The 17,932-nt window shown below is 36.3% G+C and overlaps 1 protein-coding gene across 2 annotated transcripts; it reads left to right on the top strand.

Annotated features, from left to right (window-relative positions):
• The first annotated feature begins 3,656 nt into the window (after positions 1-3,656).
• Positions 3,657-13,721, top strand: ZCCHC10 (zinc finger CCHC-type containing 10). 2 transcript variants are annotated; one of them, XM_010971610.3, is made up of 4 exons: positions 3,657-3,782; positions 8,641-8,802; positions 12,034-12,075; positions 12,855-13,721. In XM_010971610.3, exons 1-4 carry the CDS (start codon positions 3,742-3,744, stop codon positions 13,120-13,122), a joined length of 513 nt encoding a protein of 170 aa, XP_010969912.1. In that variant the 5' UTR covers positions 3,657-3,741; the 3' UTR covers positions 13,123-13,721. The 2 variants fall into 2 exon arrangements, with proteins under 2 accessions (XP_010969912.1, XP_045363807.1); XM_045507851.2 differs by lacking the exon at positions 12,034-12,075.
• Positions 13,722-17,932: the final 4,211 nt, after the last annotated feature.

Genomic DNA, 17,932 nt, shown 5'->3' with positions numbered 1-17,932 from the left:
TTCCTGGGAATCCCAACCCCTTCCCTAGGGTAGTTGGAATAATCCTCCCACTTGTTAGCATAAGAAGCTACTGGGCCCATAAAAACTGGCAACACCACATCTCATGGCTGCCCTTTTTACTCCCTCGTCTTCAAAGATGGCCCACACTCTCTCTGTGGAGTGTGTATCTACTTTTAGTCTAACCTGGGCACTCAACGCCCGCACCTCGTGGCTTTTCTCTTGCCTTCTGAAACAGCTTACACTCTATGCACTATGTATCTCTCTAAATAAATCTACCTTTACTCAACTGTGGCTCACTCTTGAATTCTTTCCTGGACAAAGCCAAGGACCCACACTTGGCAGGGCAAGTCCCAGGGGCTCGACCAAGACCTGGGACACGCCCTCCTATTGCACCACATCCGTTTTTCCTGCATCATCGGTAGGAATTTTTCTCTCTGTCTCTCTTCTCTGCTTCTCTCAGGATGTCAATTTTCTTCTCTCCTAAACCAGCAAATCCTGGACTCACAACCACACAGTTGTAAGATCACTTCATGAAGGCATATCACAGCAATCATGAAGGCATATCACAGCAAGGCATTGCATCAAGCCCCAAGGTCCCTGAGAAACCCAAGCAGCTGTGTCTGAAGATAAGAGAATGTGACATAACTTTTGAGTATTTAGTTTTCAAGCCCTCTTGGAAAGTGGAAATAATTGAGGAAGGCAGCTCTTACCCCTTTCTAGGGAGCTGCTGGTACCACTCTCACCAAGCCCAAAGGTGGGTGGAAGGGCCATCATTTGGAGAACCAGAGCCTCATAACCACAGAGGCCCAAATGCGACTTCCGCCAGTCCCCTTGCATGGCCACTCCCCTTTACAAAATCAACGATTTCCCTACTCTGAACCTCTCTCTTATTTAATCAAATTAGTCAATTTCCCTCATCCTACTAGAAGGAGAAGAGCTTTTCTTGCTGTACCCAAAGGCAAATGAAGGAAGAAACTACATTTGATTTTGTACCAGGGTCCCATTTTACAACACTGACGTTTCCTAAATGGTGTCAATAACTGCTTGTAAAACATAATGAAAGCTGGGGGTGTGGGGTGGGTATAGCTCAGTGGTAGACTGCATGCTTAGCATACACAAGGTCCCCAGTACATCCATTAAAAAAATAAATAAACCTAACTACTTCCCCTCCAAAAAAAATTTTTTAAGCCATACTCAAAAGGCAAAAAAAAATTTTTCCCCCCTTAGAATAGCCACACATCTTCAAACAAAAGACTGAATCTCAATTCCAGGAAAAGCAAGAGATTCCATTCTCTCCCCTCTTCTGACCCTGGATTGAGCTGTCTCGCAGTATTATGAAAACATGTTCACCAGCTTCTGCTGCAGGACCAACTGCATAATGTATAGGGCCCAGAGCAAAATTAAAATGTGGGACTCTGTTCAAAAGCTACTAAGAATTTAAGGACAGCAACAGCAAAGCATGAAACAAAGCATGGAACTCTTCTAAGCACAGGGCCCCGTGGACTGCACAGTTGCCAGCTCAGGAAGCAGACCCTGTTCTGTGCTCCGCTCTCTAACCACAGGTGAGCATAAACAGGTCAGGGTCAGGGCAGGAAACAATCATCCTGACCAAAAGCAACCCAGTCCAGAGAGATGGAAATCTCCCTCCAATACATGCCTTTTATGTCTGTCTTTCCTCCAGTTCTTTCAGATATCTTCCATAACTGGAAGACACTTGCGGGAGGCTTTCCTAGAATAAAGGAATAGTCTGTTTAAAGTCTTAGTGAAGTATTCATTCTTGCCAGCTAGACATTACTTGCAGGTTTCACAAAAGTTTTAAATTTTTTTTAGCTTCCACCCATTAAGATTTACAACACTTAAGTGTCTGAATTTTAGCCTTGGCCCTCTGGACAAAGCTGACAATCCCTCATGCTCATGGGCCTCAGTGGGAAAGAGCTACATTGGCTTGGTCTTACCATTGAAAAAGCAAGGTATTACTGTAGTGTGTGTGTGTGTGTGTGTGTGTGTGTGTGTGTGTGTGTGTGTGTGTGTGTGTGTGTGTGTAAAAGCTTTTAATTAACTCTTGTAGGCTTTCCAGGTGTGTACCCCAATTAATCACTAATAAGGTCATTTGCTTCCTGCTTTCTAGTTGTTACATCTTATTCTACCTCTTGCTTTTTCATATTTGCTATAGTGCAATTTCCTTTAAAAGTTGCTGACAAATAAATCTTAATTTTGTTTGGTGGGAAACTTGAAAACTGAAAACAAAGCTTATCTGGAAAAATAAATGCTTAGAAGCAATATAGAAAATAGAGGAAAAGAAGAATTTTTATGAGAGACTTGCTTTATCAGATATCAAAATATCCTATAAAACTATGGAAGTTAAAGCAATACAAACACTGGCACAAATGGATCTTTGGAAGAAAATAGAATGTTCAAACTAATTAAATTTGTACATATTTAGTTATGAGGCAGTGGCATTTCAAGTCAATAAAGATGTGACAGATTATGTTACTAACTGTACTAAATGGTGTTTCAAAAACAAAAAGTATTAAGAATATACCCATAGTTGTAATTGAAAAAATACAATAAAATACAAAAAATATTTTAAATAATTTGGGCCAGTCTAAGCATGAGCCAAATCTAGAAACCCATAAAGAAAAAGAAAAATGCCCATATTATAATTTAATGCTGGGGTAGTAAATGATCTTTGTGGTAAATGATCTAAGTGTTCACAAACAGGGGACTGGTTGGATAATTTATGGAATACCCATGTAATCCACATAACATAATATATAAAAAGAATTAATTGGATCTGTGATGCTGATATGGGAAAAGATGTCCCTAAGTACATTGAGGAATGAACAAAGCAAAATGAAAAACAGAAGAGATAGAATCCATTTTGTAAAGAACAAGACATGTGCACAAAGGTCACATGACATCACCTTCTCTGACTCCCGATACTTTATTTTTCTTTAAAGTATTTATGCTCGTTGGTCATTGCCTTTGTTCATTGTCTGTAGAAAGCTCCATGTGTATGAGGACTTTATTTGTTCAATGCTGTATCCTCAGTTCCCAAAACATTTTAGGTGTTTGATAAGCATTAATTGAAAAAACCGGGGACCGAAAAACATAGATGCATATATATATTTCAAAAATTATATGTTTCAAAGAATGTGGATTTAAGGGAATAAAATCTCCATGATCTGACACCAAATGCTAAAATATCCTGAAATGGTTAAACATTTGTATAATCTTTCCAGTTGACAAAGCACCTTTACCTATGTATTACCTATCTGACTTACAGTTCACTAAATTCAAGTTTTTGAGTTGATGGTCTCAATCTTGTTTAACTCATTCCTTTTTATTTTGCTCTCCAGACTACTTCTAGTTTTCCGAACACTGCACAGTTTTATTCACCTACATATACAGTCATTTATATATAAATATAAATAAATATAGATAGCCAAATTCCTCATTTGGGAATGTTCCTCCCTGCCTTTCCACGCAGTCTACGTGGACCCATCCTTCAAGACCTTTGTCAGATCGGACAACCGGCCTCACTCCTCTTCCTCAAACTATAGCTCTACGCGGGAGACAGCACATACAAGGCCCCCACCCACTACTTGCCCCCAAAGCTGCCCCAGAGGCTCCTGAGGCCCAACTGGCTCCGCCCACGCCTACAGCCGCAGGAGTTCGAAGTCCCCGCCCCCTCTGAAGAGTTTCCCAAAACCCAGCGCGGCGGGCCTCAGTCGTGCTAAGATGGCGACTCCCATGCATCGGCTCATAGCCCGGAGACAAGCGTGAGTGAGGGCCGGAGTCGGGCCGCGGGGCGGGCTGGGGGCGGGGAGAAGCGCGTCAGCCGGCGGATGTGCGGGCGCCGGGATCCGAGACCGGTGTTGGATCCTCAGTTTGGCCCGACAGAAGGTGACCATTTTTCTCGCACGTTGTCTGCCCGCAAGGGGCTCCGGCAATAAGTTTGATGTCTGTGGACTAGCGATTTCGTGGAAGACGGCTGCGTAAGGCCGCTGGGCGGGACCTAGGGGTGTCTGAGTAGAGTCTCGCGTTTGGTTCCCGCGAAGGGGACGCCCAGGGGTTGGTCGCTAAGTGGTTTATGCCCCTTTGCTAACGCAGCAGCCCACCCGACGCGTGGCCGGGGGAAGACTGAAACCCTCCTCCAACACCCCCTACTCCCGCCGACGTAAACCTTCAGCTTCCTGTGTAGCCTCCAGCCCAGCTGACTTTTCCTGCCCGCTTCCTATCGCCTTCCCGAGGAACAGCCTAACCTACAACGCCGGCTTTTCTCCCAAACTATCTTCTCACTTTCTGCCATTCATTCTCTTCAACAAATACTTATGCGTTACCTATCGCTCTATGCCAGACTTTGGGTTTAAGGAAAAAGGTGTTCGACAGAATATTTGCTGTCAGGAAGCCTACGTTCTAGTGGTGAAAAGAGCCAATAGACTAAACATTTTAAGTAAATAAAGTTGATAATAAGAGCTTTGAAGAAAACAAGAGGTGATCCAGGTTAGGATGGTTGGGCTGAAAAGTCATCTCTGAAGAGGTGGCATTTGAACACAGATCGGACTTGTAAGAAAGGTGCTAGTCATGAGAGGATCTGTGGAAAGAGCATCCAGACGGTGGCATTAATGCTTTGAGAGACAGGTTAGAACTTAGTTTTAAGAACCAGAAGATGGCCGTTGTGGCTAATGAGCGAGAGAGAGTAGCAGAAGAGGTTTGCTGTGAACAGATAATGCAGGAGTTCATGCCAAATGCCTTGTTTTTGTAAAGCCTTTTTTTCTTCTACCAAGCTGCACAGCCAAACACGTCTGCCACTTTTTCATTCTCTCAGCCTTTCATGCCATCACCGTTTGTATGTGTATATCGGTCACAGTCTGCTCAAGTGTGTATGTTTTTTTTTTTATATTTATATTTTTATTCTAAGAGCCCTGATCCTCCTCTTCCCCTTTTCATCAGACTCTACCTTTCATGCCTGATGAGAAGAGTTCCTTGAGCATAAGGATAAAGACTTAGGGAATCTGAGCAAGTGGTATGCTTGGTGGAGGAAGAAGGCTTTGAAGTCAGACAGTTCTGAGATCAAGAATGGAATGACAGTAATACTTAATAGATATATATGCGCATCATCATGTCCCCAGGGTAATCTCTAACTCTCAGGTTTGCTCTTTTGGGTGTTGATTCTATACTTGGAAAGATTCACTCCTTTGGTCCTGAAGTGGCTGCAGTATTTAGCTTTATATCCTCTCAGCTTCAAGCTGATAGCATCTCATTGTCTAGATTGGGTTATATGCCCTATCCTGAACCATGTCTATGGGATTATGAAGGTCTGATTGACTTAGATCTCATTCTCTTCTAGCATAATTGAATGGATCTTTATAAACCAATCATGGATTCCAAGTAGGTAGGTCAGAGGAGGTAATGATTGCTAGATTGACAAAACCAACCAATGTCCACTGTAAATATGAAGTGAAAGTAAAACTTTTAGCGCTTTTAGCATATTGCTATTTTTCATTGTAGAAGTATTACAATGTTAAAAACATGTTTTATTTCTGGTATGCCTGTATTTGGTACATGGGTTACTCAGAAGTAAAAGACAAATCATAACCTTAGGAGCTTCTGGTCTTACTGGAAAGAAAACACGGTGTATAATAACACCTGTCATGGTATACAGACTGTAAGTCTCCAGGGAGCTGGAGAGGGTGGGCCTTTAGAGGCAGGGGGTGTCCAAGAGAGTTGTGGGAATATTTTGGAGGGGAAAGCAGAAGAGGAGCCTTTACTTAATCAAAAATATTTCATTTTATTTATAAAGAGCATGTATCATGTCAATAAGAACAGGTTTCACAAGGACCTACTGTAAAGCACAGGAAACTAACTATATTCTGATAATGGAAAAGAATCTGAGAAAGAATATGTGTATAACTGAATCACTTTGCTGGATGCCTGAAACTAACACAACATTGTAAATCAACTCTATTTCAATAAAAAGAAAAACAAGTTTTAAACTACAAGTTATGAGAAGTGAGAAAGTAGTTGACGTTGTGTTTAAAAGTCTTTGGACTAAGGGAGGAAAGGGGGGAAATTTGAACTTCCCAATTCAGCAGATCTTTTACGAACTTAACTTTGAATCAGAGTTAACTCAAACGCAGTTATATGCAGAATGAGAAGAGTAAGACTGAAACCCAAATACTTGAGAAGTGGGTAACAGCCCTAATCCACTCTGAATGTGTTTAAGGCACTTGACCCAGGTGATTGCTCCCTGACACACCAGAGATTTTCTAGGTGAGATTGCTGTACTGCTGCTGGTAATCTGAGTAACTCTGGCAAACAGGAGTGCTGCTGAAAGGCTGGAAGTAGGCAAATGCTGCTTTGATTTTCAAAATGAGAAGGGTAGATTTGACAAATTAGACCAGTAGACTTGACATCCATTCCAAGCAAAATTCTGACTGTGTTTATGAAATCCATTCAGCAAGAAAAGCCAAGTTCACCAGGTATCAAATCATTACAAACTGATACCCTTATTGCCTTTTAGGTATTTGAATTTCAATAAGGTATCTTGAAAAGCCACAGTATCCTTGTGAACAAAACAGAATAATTAGGTGGATCAGTTGAACATTATGGACAAAGAGTATTGTTTAATGGGTTGAAGTAAGTATATAGAAGTATCCTTGTGATGACCTGCAGGGTTTGGTCCTCAGTTTGGTCTTGTTCAACATATATTTATAAAAAATGACTTGGATGAGGACACGTGCATATTTATCAAACCCGCAGTTGACACAAAGCTGAGAGGGATAACTAATATAATTGATGATTGAATCTGGATCCAAAAAGGTCTTGACAGGCTGGAACTCTATGTTGAATCTAACAAGAAGAAATCTAACAAGGGTAAAAATAAGTATTGTAATAGCATTTTTAAAATTCTACTTCTAATTGTTTGTTGCTCATAAATTGACTTCTGCAACTTTATTAAACTCATTTATTAGTTCCAGTAGCTCTATTTTGGATTGTTAGGGATTTTCAAGATAAGTAATCCTCACTTATATTATCTGCTTTGTTTACTTGGTATGTACGCTTTTAAGATTTTTGTTACATATTACTAAATAGCCCTTCAGAAAGTTTCTGCAACTTACATTCTAACCAGCAGTTAAGAATGTATATCTTACTGTATTGAGAGTGCACATTCTCCATTTCCAACAATAGGCTTAAAAAAACAGTTTTGCCAATATGGCAGGCATGTCTTAATATTTTAAGAATCAAAGAAGGTCACTTCACGTAAAAGGGCTGTATCGTTAAAACACTTCTTAAGCCTTAGCTTAGGATATAGAAATGGAATATTATTAAATAGGGTATTCATTTGGGTAGAAATAAATGCCAGTCTTGTTTATTTTGAAATTATAGATCTGTCTTATACAGAGTTCTCTAGATATAAGTATCTTTAGGAATGATTAACTGATGTTTAGAACATCATAGATGGGCTTTAGATATTGGTGAATGTTCTATGTATAACAACAAAAAACAAACTCCACAGTGCTAGTAGATAATACCTTTAATGGATGGGATCCCAAGTTATAAGTTTCTTAATATTGGGAAAACAGCCTGTAAACTGGAGAAGACGACTTTATTTCCTTGGTTCTGAGAGGCTTCCAGATTCCCCCATATTTTCATTGTTAGGAAATATCATGAAAGGATTTGAAATGGATTTCAGAAAAAAGATTACTGGGTGTTTTGTCTAGTCCACTCTTTCTGGCTATGTGGCTATGAGGGCCTGTGCTTCATTCTCTTTGAGCTATTTTAAACTCTGTAAATTGGAGCAGGCTGGTAGAAAAGATTTTTTCCCATGAAAATGTGGTACAATTGATTCTTGCCCTTTGGCTGTTGTCCATTCTAATTATTCAAAAATGTTTTATCTGTAAATTCTCTTGGAATTGCTATGTACATAATACATCAGCAATGAAGAATGACAATTTTATTTTTTTCATTTTCAGTTCTTTCACCTGTTTTTCTTCATTCGCCACATCTTTTTCTTTTCCCCCACTTGCCACGTCTTAATCTAGTTTGAGGGATTGAGATTTTTCTTAGTCTCCTCAACGACTCGAAGGTGGGCTGCACTCCATATGCAATTGGTTAGTTCTTAGGGCATAGCCCTTCAGAGTCCTAACTCTGAATGCTTCATTTGTCTCCTTACTTGTTGTAAGTGATGCTTAATTACCCTCCTGAGTTGGGCAGACACCCCCAACACAAGAGTTGACTTAAATACAGGGCTGACCACTCTGGGTTCCTAGTTTCTTCCATATCTTGGCTTGGTTATTCTTTATCCCCTGTTAGTTCTCTGATGCCTCCAGCAGACTGTTAAAAATGTTTTCACTGTCTTTTCTAGTTTCGAGCTGCAAAGTTACCTAGTCTGCCATTTCTGAAATGGAATTGAGGAAAGATTTGAACTCAATTCTAACTCCAAGGTCCATGCTCTTAACCACTTATTATATTGCCTTGTAATAAAAATCTAACAAATAATTTAAAGTGGAAAATTATGTTTATTTTTGAGTTGTAAGCATAGACATTATTTTATGCTCGTATTATTTATGCTTTTCATGGCAGAAAATATCAAGTCATAAATTTAAGGCCTGTATTTTATTTTTTGCTCTGTAGTGAAGCAAATAAGCAACATGTAAGATGTCAGAAATGCTTGGAATTTGGACATTGGACTTATGAATGCACAGGAAAAAGAAAGTACTTACATAGGCCTTCAAGAACAGCAGAACTAAAGAAAGCTTTAAAAGAAAAAGAAAACAGATTATTATTACAACAAAGGTAAGTTTACATAGGATATCCCAAGGAATATTCATTTATATTTATAGATTTATTAAGGAACTAAATATTTCATGGTGGTTATCCAGATTTAGATTATAATACTAGCTCATGTTTAATGAGTGTTACTGTGTGCAAAGCACTGTCTAAGCTCTCTAGAAGTATTAGCTTATTTCAACATCACATCTATGCCATTAGGGTAAGTAATATTACTACTCCCATTTCACATATGAAGAAATGAGGCATAGAGAGAGGTTCAGTAATTTGCTCAGTGTCACACAGCTAGTAAATAGAAAAGTTAAATGTTAAACCAACTAGCCTGTCTCCAGAGTCCATGCTCTTAATCACTTTGCTTTATTTCCTCAACTGCCAGTGAAACAACAGCAGAATAGTAGGAGGTAGATTATATAAACTGTTATGGAAAGATATCCAAGATAAGTATCCAGGATACTTACACTAAGTTTGTAAACTAGATAGAGAACAGTATATGTGATTTACTATCATTTATGTTGAGAAAGAAGAAAAAAGGAATAATGGACATTTTTTTTTAAAATACAAATAATTGATAATGGTAATTCTTTCCTAGAAGAAGAACTGAGTAGGAGAGAAACTGGAAAATTATTATTTACCTTTTTATGCCCTTTGAATAAAGCTTTTTAAATTCCTGTGAAATAAGTAAGTATACATGTTCTAGAGAAACTGAGATAGGAAAGTGTCAGTTCTACTTAGTGTTATATATTAGAAGCAGCATCTTCATGAGGACAGTTAGCTATATTGTAGTGTCTTAAATATCTGGACTTTCAAGGTAGCATTCTTTCCATTTGTGGACATGAAGTCTCTTCAAGGGTTATATAGGAATAGATAGGTAATCAATTTCTAGATCAAGAATATTCATATGTACTTTTTCTAAAAATAAATCTGTATGAGACCTTGCCTACTAGTTCTCCTTTTCTACTTCCCTTTCCCCAGCAACCCTTCTTTAATTTCACAAAAGAAAAACATACCTCTCAACTATCTCTAATCTTACCTGGGTGTATTGTCCTCGTGAAAAAACCTAGAGATTTTTCAAAATAGTGATGTTTGTAAGAAAGTGAAAGACCCTAACTGTTGAGAGCAAATTCTTTTGTAATTTTTTCCCCCGGCAAAATTGAAGAAGGATCTAATTGAGTTGTTTGTTTGTTTGTTTTAATTTTTAAATTTATTTTTATATTTTATTTATTTATTACTGTATTATTTAATTATTTTCATTTTGGCAGGGGGGGAGGTAATTAGGTTTATTTTTACAGGAGGTACTGGGGATTGAACCCAGGACCTTGTGCATGTTAAGCATGTTCTCTACCACTTGAGCTATACCTTCCCCTTAAGTTGTCGATTTAAAGGTATATTTTAATGATACATAATTTTGTGATATATAATATGGGAGGAATTCAAAGAATTGAATGACATTGCTACAGCAAAACTCTATTCCCATCTACCTGTTTATGTTAAAAAGATTTCTCAGGGTTAAATCTATAAAAATTAAATACAGGAATTAAATTGATACTGAACTCTGTCACAGTCAAGCAGTAAGACCGATGGATGCATAAACTAGAGAAAAAAATCATTGTCATTAAGAGATACATTTCCAGGAAAATTATTTTTATGTATAATAGTTACTTAAATTTATATTTTTTTGTTTTAATCAATTTGTATAGTAATAATTATAATGGTAATTCAATTCCAAATTTTAAGCCTTATGATCACTTTTAAAGTCTTATGATCACAGTAATTAGAAGATACAGTTTCAAGTTATGTTGTATCTCTTTATTGTACAGAAATATCATAGTGATGACAAAATTTTCAGGCATAAAAATATATTAGGATACATTCAATGGGGAAAGCAGAATAAAAGTACAAATTCAAAGAGGAAAAAGGACAATGTAAAAACACCAACTGTTAAAGATAAACTTATTCATATATTTTTTACAGTAAAATATGGTAATTATCAAATTTTGTAGTATTTACAATTACCAAAATGATGTAACAGTTTTTTTTTTAAATATCAGTGTTTTATATATAACATGACAGATTTTATACCCTTTGCAAATAAAGTGTGAGGGGAAAAACATAGTTTTCCTAAATTCTTTTATTAGGAATATAAATAAAATATGTTTGAAGATCTGTGTCCTAAAGAATAAAATATAAGAGTTATGAATAATTTCATTCCAACTTTGTTTTTTCTAGTTATACTATGCTAGTATCTTGGTCTTAAAAATACATAGAACTACATGAATTTTAGTTATGGGTCTATTATATAAAAGACTGCTGATTTTTTGGTTCAGTGATGAAATGATTAGAAGAGTGTGAATTTCAGTGATCATGAATTATTGTGGTGTGACTTAACAAATGTACTTTTACCACTTATTTTACTGTGAAAAGACAATTTAGTAAGTAATTCCATCATGGAACAACTTTATGTACATACATATTTATATTTGAAGACTCAGGAAATAAGGATAGAAGCATTATCTAGGAAATACAGAGAAGTTCAGAATATAAAAATGCTAAATTTACAGGACCATACTATGGTAATAGAAGTAATTCTGTAATTTAAAAACCTGGTTTAGTATGCGTGTGGTTTTGCAGATATATAACAGCAAGCCATCTGTATATTTCACTCAAATCTCCAGACTTTGTTCTTTATAAATAATGTGAGGGCACATAGTCTTAAAGTATTAAGTCTCTGGTTTTCAAATGGTAAATCACTGAACATTTTGGGGACATGCAGAAAAAGAAATGTTTATTTTAAATTAAAGGTTTCTTTTCTTTATATATGAAATGTCTATAATATGATTCTGGAAACCCAAATTATAAATTCCAGCTGTTATACTATTATTTGCTTTGTTCTGTTGTTCTCTAAATACTTGATTTAGCCATGTCAACCTAAGTTCAGAACTAAAAAAGGATCAAATTGATGTGTTCAGTCATCTTAACTACTAACTTTACCTGGCTTCTAAGATATGGTTGATAAAATCTTTCTTCCTTAAATGCTTGTTGACTGCGTGTACTATATACATCTATATTAGGACACTTTCCTCTTGATTATAACAAGAAATACTGGACTCTCAGTACATATTATAAAAGACAGAGTATTTCTCCAATGTAAAACAGTTTTGGAGATAGCAGAAGGATTTGTCTGAGCTGTAAATAATCATTGTCCTAACGGGAGCCTTTTTCCCTCCTTGTGTTTATCAGCATTGGAGAAACTAATGTTGAAAGAAAAACCAAGAAAAAAAGGTATGTGTGGCTTTAGGAGTATTATATAGATAGTATGTAACACTAATTGGAGGAATCGGAAGTGTGACTTTAAAATAATAGTTATAAGATTTGGATCTGAAATCTCTTGTTTGCAAATCATGATTAAATATCACCCTGTTTTCTGATATGTTCCTGTCTAGAATTTCTTGCCTTCATTTCTGCTTTATCTCCAACTTTCCAGAGTCTTTTTTCCTGGAAATAATAATTTCTCTTGTCTTAAAATAGGAAATGTTAATAGACTGGTAAGAAATCATTGACCAGCTATATCTAGTCCAAAGTAGTTAAGGTCATGAAACATTTACCACTCTACATGAGATTTAAATAAACCCAGTTAAACTACAACTTTATTCTGACATTTACTCTGGAGCACAACATAGTAGGTACACTTATCTTTCTTTTTTCCATTTTTTTGGTGGGGGAGGTAATTAAGTTTATTTCTTTATTTTTAGAGGAGGTACGAGGGATTGAACCCAGGATGTCATGCATGCTAAGCATGCTCTCTACCACTTGAGCTATACCCTTTCTCCCATGAGTACACTTATCTTGAACTCCAAGAGAATTAAATTACTGAAGTAAAAGACCTTGTGTTCTTGGGAAGAGGGTGGACATGGTAGGCAATCGGGTTACTATAGTTAGGCAGTCCCCAATGCATCAAACCTAGCAATGCTCCAGTATATACATACACATACTATTCATGTGAAATTGCTTTTAAATGTTCTATTAAATGTCAGCTTCTCATGCATATAATTGTCTAATAGGTCTAAGAGTGTAACCAGTTCCAGTAGCAATAGCAGTGACAGTTCAGCCAGTGATTCTTCATCAGAGAGTGAAGATACATCTACCTCATCGTCCTCAGAGGACAGTGACACTGATGAAAGCTCCTCCAGTTCATCATCTTCAGCCTCCTCCTCCAGCTCTTCCTCATCCTCAGATTCAGACTCAGATTCCAGCTCTTCCAGTAGTAGCAGCACCAGCACAGACAGCAGCTCTGAGGAGGAACCACCAAAGAAGAAGAAAAAGAAATAGAATTGCTCCATCCATATTGGACTGATGGACTGAAATCATTAATGTGATTCTCTCTCAGAAGGGAATTGAGAGTGTGTTAAGGCCAAATAGGTTAACTGGTCAAAATTTCTAGAGTTCAAATGTTTCTGAATGTTTTACATTGTAAGAGCATAAAGAGTATTAATAATGGATTTTATATATATATACAGAGAGAGACTTTTTTTATTTTAAGGGTGAATCTTGTTTTTCTTTTTTATCTTTAAAATATATCTGTAAAATTAAGCAAAGCTAAAATCCAGTAAATCTGTTTCTGTGTTGAAACCTCTTTTCTCCCTGTGAAGTAAATGCCATACTTTGATAAATGTAAGTGCTATGCATCAGACATGTTTTTAGGATAATGCATCAGAATATCTGTCAGTGAATTTCTAATGCTTTTGGCTGTATGTCATTATGTAAAATTTAATACATTGTTACTCTAAACTTAGGAGTTTTCCTACTGTTAATAAATGTGCTTTATTTTTATGTTTATGTTCGGAAAGTTATCCTGACTTCTTGTCCTAAATGAAAAGTTCAAGAAACCTATTAATAAATTTATACCTTTTGGATGGTACAAGTTTCAAGTTACTGTGTTGTATCATTCATTTTCTTCTGGTTCTTAGAGTTACCTTTTTTTGGGTAAACTGCTCTGAAGAGGTAAGGGAAGAAGCCAGTTACCTGAGACTTTTTCTTTGTCTAGGAAATACTTCCAGTCCAGTATTCCTCTTGGTAAAAGATTAGCGCAAGTCACAAAGAACAGATATCTCAAGTTAATGATTTTAGTGATTTTTTGTGTGGGAAGATGCAAGAATCTGGCTTCATTAAAATTCTTCCTGAGAGATACATCTAACTATCCAAGGAGCTTACTTGTCCAAAGCACAAGCCATCCTGATACCTTCTTCATTTCCCCTATCTGAAGCACAAAGTACACTGCCAGTCAGTGTCTGCAGTGGGTTAATCCTTGTAGGATTGAGTGGTGAGGAAAAATGCTCTTTTGTTCTTTGTTTACAGTACATACAAAGTATATCTGACCACAGTGGAATTCAACTAGAAATCAGTATGAGAAACATCTCTGGAAAATCCCCCAATACATGGAAACTGAATAATATACTTTTGTATAACTCATGGGTCAAAGAAGAACTCAAAAGGAAAATTAGAAAATATTAACTAACCAAAAATGAAAGTAAAATACATCAATATTTGTGGGATGCCTCTAAAGTAGTATTTAGGGAAATTTTATAGCACTAAATATTAGGGAAAAAAAGATGGCAAATCAATGACTTCAGTTTACACCTTAAGAAACTAGAAAAAGAAGAGCAAATAAATCCCAAAATAAGCAGAAGAAAAGAAATAAAAATCAAGAGCAGAGATGGATGAAATAGAAAACAACCAATAGAAAAAGTCAATGAATCCGTAAGGTGATTCTATGAGAGGACTAATAAAATCAATGTCTCCGGCCAGACAGCTCAGGATGAAAAAGAGGCAAATTACCTGTATCAGAAATGAGGGAGATGATGTAACTACAGGTTACACGTATATTAAAAAGACACTAAGGGAATAGTAAGATAGCTTTACTCATTTAATAAATTAGATAAAATGGGAAAACTCCTTGAAACCCAAACTAACAATTTTCACTCAAGAATAAACAGATGACCTGAATACCTGTATATAAAGAAATCTGAATTTTGACTTTAAAACCTTCTCATAAAGAGAACTCCAATTTTCAAAATGTTATTTTGCACTTACATAAATATTTAAATTACTATTTTCTAATTTTCCTTTCGAGTTCTCTGACCCGGGGGTTATATAGAAGTGTATTATTCAGTTTTCATACATTGGATTTTCAAGAGATGTTTCTGATATTGATTTCTAGTTGAATTTCCAGTGCACTCAGATACATACCTTGTATGGCTTGAATCTCTTTACATTTATTGAGGCTTGTTTTATGATCTGGTGTATGCACTACTTTAGTAAATATACCTTAGTAAATGTTCTGGGTGCACTTTGAAATGAGTGTATTTTCTGCTGTTGTTGGGTGGAGTGTTCTATAAATGTTAATGTACACAGGTTATGCATGTAGATAAGGACTGGAAATGAAATTGAACCAATATAAAAATGTAGACGTTACTGTTTATTAGCGATTTTTTTCCTGTGTAAATTGCTTGAAATCCTTGAAATCATATGAGACAATGGTCTGGATTGACATAACTACCCTTCAAGACAGTTGTCAAAGATCCTTATTTCCTGTTATTCATGCCCTTGGATAGTCCCTTCCCATACTGAATCAGGGCTAATCTATGTGACCAGTAGGATAGTACAAAAGTGACAATGTGGGACTTCAGAGGCTAGGTCATAAAAGTCATTATAGTTTCTGCATTGTCCTTGAAACACTCACTCCAGGGTAAACCAGCCTCTATGACATGAGGATACCCAAGCAGCCTTGTAGAGACACCCCTGTGGCAGGGAACTGAGCCCTCCAACCAACAACTAGCAGCAACCTGCCAGTCACATCAGGAAGACACCTGCATAGCAGATCCTCTATCCCCAATTAAGTCTTCAAATGACTGCAGCACCTTAAGAGATCCAAGCCAGAACTGCCAAGCAAGGCCACATCTGAATTCCTGATCCACAGAAACTGAGAAATAATAGTAATTGTTGTTTTAAGTTACTAAGTTTTGAGCAATTTGCTATGCAATAATTTTAAAAACATAATGCTCGAGTGTTTTAAAGTAAACATTTATTAAAAGACCACATTCAGGTTTCTGCTCAAAGTTCATCTCCTTTGAGAAGTTTTTCCTAGCCAACCTAGCTGAAATAACTCCTGAACTCATTTTAACCTTTTACTCTGCTTTTTCCCTTTGTACATTTATATCTGGAAGTTTATTACCTAAGTGTGTGTGTGTGTGTGTGTGTGTGTGTGTGTGTGTGTGTGTGTGTGTGTGTGTGTGTGTTTGTCTTTCTTCTCCACTAAAACAGAAGCCCCATGAGAATAAGAACTATTTCATTCAGTACTGCTCCTAAGACCTGGAATGCTTAGAATGCTATCCAGTATATGATAAGCACTCTACTAATAATTGGTGAAAGAACAAACAAATGAATAATAAAATCAATCATTAATATCCTCATTTGCCTTAATAGTACACTTGGATTTTGTTTTGGGGATGGGGATATGTAGAAAGACTGTGGACCATGTGTGAATTTGTACTATTTTTTAAAATGTTTGAATTAGAATCATTTTTACACCAACATTTTTGTTGACTCATTTTTCTTAACAGGGCATTGTGGTAAGCAGCCTCTAAAATGATCCCCAATGACTCCTGAGTCCTGGTATTCATATCCTTACACAGTCCCCTCCCACACTGAATAGGACTGACTTGTGCAACCAAAAGAATATTGCAGAAATGAACGTCACTTCTGAGGCTAGATTATAAAAGCCATTGAAAATTTTACATGGAATATCTCATTACAACTGATTTTCTGCAAAAAAAAAAAGAAAAGAAAAGAAAGAAAAGTAAAGAAAAGCAAGCTGCTATCAAAGTTTCTGAGTGACTCATTTGTTACACAAGCAAGGAAAGTCATTTACTAATGGCAAGTTCAGTAAATCATGTTTAACTATATTAGCCAAATAAATATATCCAGAGAAAATAAACGTATTTAAGATTATTGGCCTTTCTGTGAGACCAGTTAGAGTTGAAGACATTAAGAGCAACATCAATAGTCAGTTAAGAAACAAGGTAAGTGATACTATTTTTCCTTGACTTTTTTTTGTAATAGCTTCTTGAGATACAATGAACATGCTCTACAATTTACTCATTTATACAATTTAGAGTTGTGCAACTATCACCAGAATCAATTTTATAATATTTTTATCACCCACAAAAGAATCCCTATACCTATTAGCAGTCTTTACCTATTTCCCACCAAGCACCCAGCCATAGATAGCCATAGTCTCTTTCCGTCTCTATAGATTTGCCTATTTTGGACATTTCATATAAATGGAATCATATGGTTCTGCCCTAAATGTATTGTCCCTCATGACTGACTTCTTTCAGTTAGCATATGGTTTTCAAGATACATCTATAGTGCAGCATATATCAGTGTTCCATTTCTTTTTATTGCCAAGTAATACTCTATTGTATGGACATACCACATTGTTTACGCATTCATCAGTTGGACATTTACATTGTTTCCCATCTTTTGGCTATTATGAATAGTGTTGCTAAGAACAATCAGGTACAAGGTTTTGTGTGGACATACTTTTTTAAAAATTCTCTTGATTATATACCTAGGACTCTGAGTTATATGGTAACTTTATGTTTAACCTTTTGAGGACCTGACAGATCATTTTCCAAAGCATCTGTACCATTTTACAATCCCACCAGCAATCTTTAAGTCCTCTGATTTCCCAACATCTTACCAATGCTTGTAATTATCTGTCATTTTGATTATAACCATCCTAACAAGCATGAAACGATATCTTATTGTGTTTTTGATTTGCAATTCCCTGATGGCTAATAATGCTGAACATCTCAGGTATTTATTTGCCATTTGCATATCTTCTTTAGAGAAATGTCTATTCAGATCCTCTGCCCGTTATTTTAAAAAACTGGGTATTTGTCTTTTGTCTTTTCACTTTCTTGGTGATGTCCTTTGAAGCACAAAAGGTTTTGTTTTTTTTTTTTTTTAACATTTTTTATTGATTTATAATCATTTTACAATGTTGTGTCAAATCCCAGTGTAGAGCACAGTTTTTCAATTATACATGAACATATATATATTCATTGTCACATTCCTT

The sequence above is a fragment of the Camelus bactrianus genome, chromosome 3 (genome assembly GCF_048773025.1).
Source record: "Camelus bactrianus isolate YW-2024 breed Bactrian camel chromosome 3, ASM4877302v1, whole genome shotgun sequence".
Classification (NCBI taxonomy): domain Eukaryota; kingdom Metazoa; phylum Chordata; class Mammalia; order Artiodactyla; family Camelidae; genus Camelus; species Camelus bactrianus.
The sequence above is the reverse complement of the archived record's forward strand: the minus strand, read 5'-3'. Positions and strand labels throughout refer to the sequence as shown.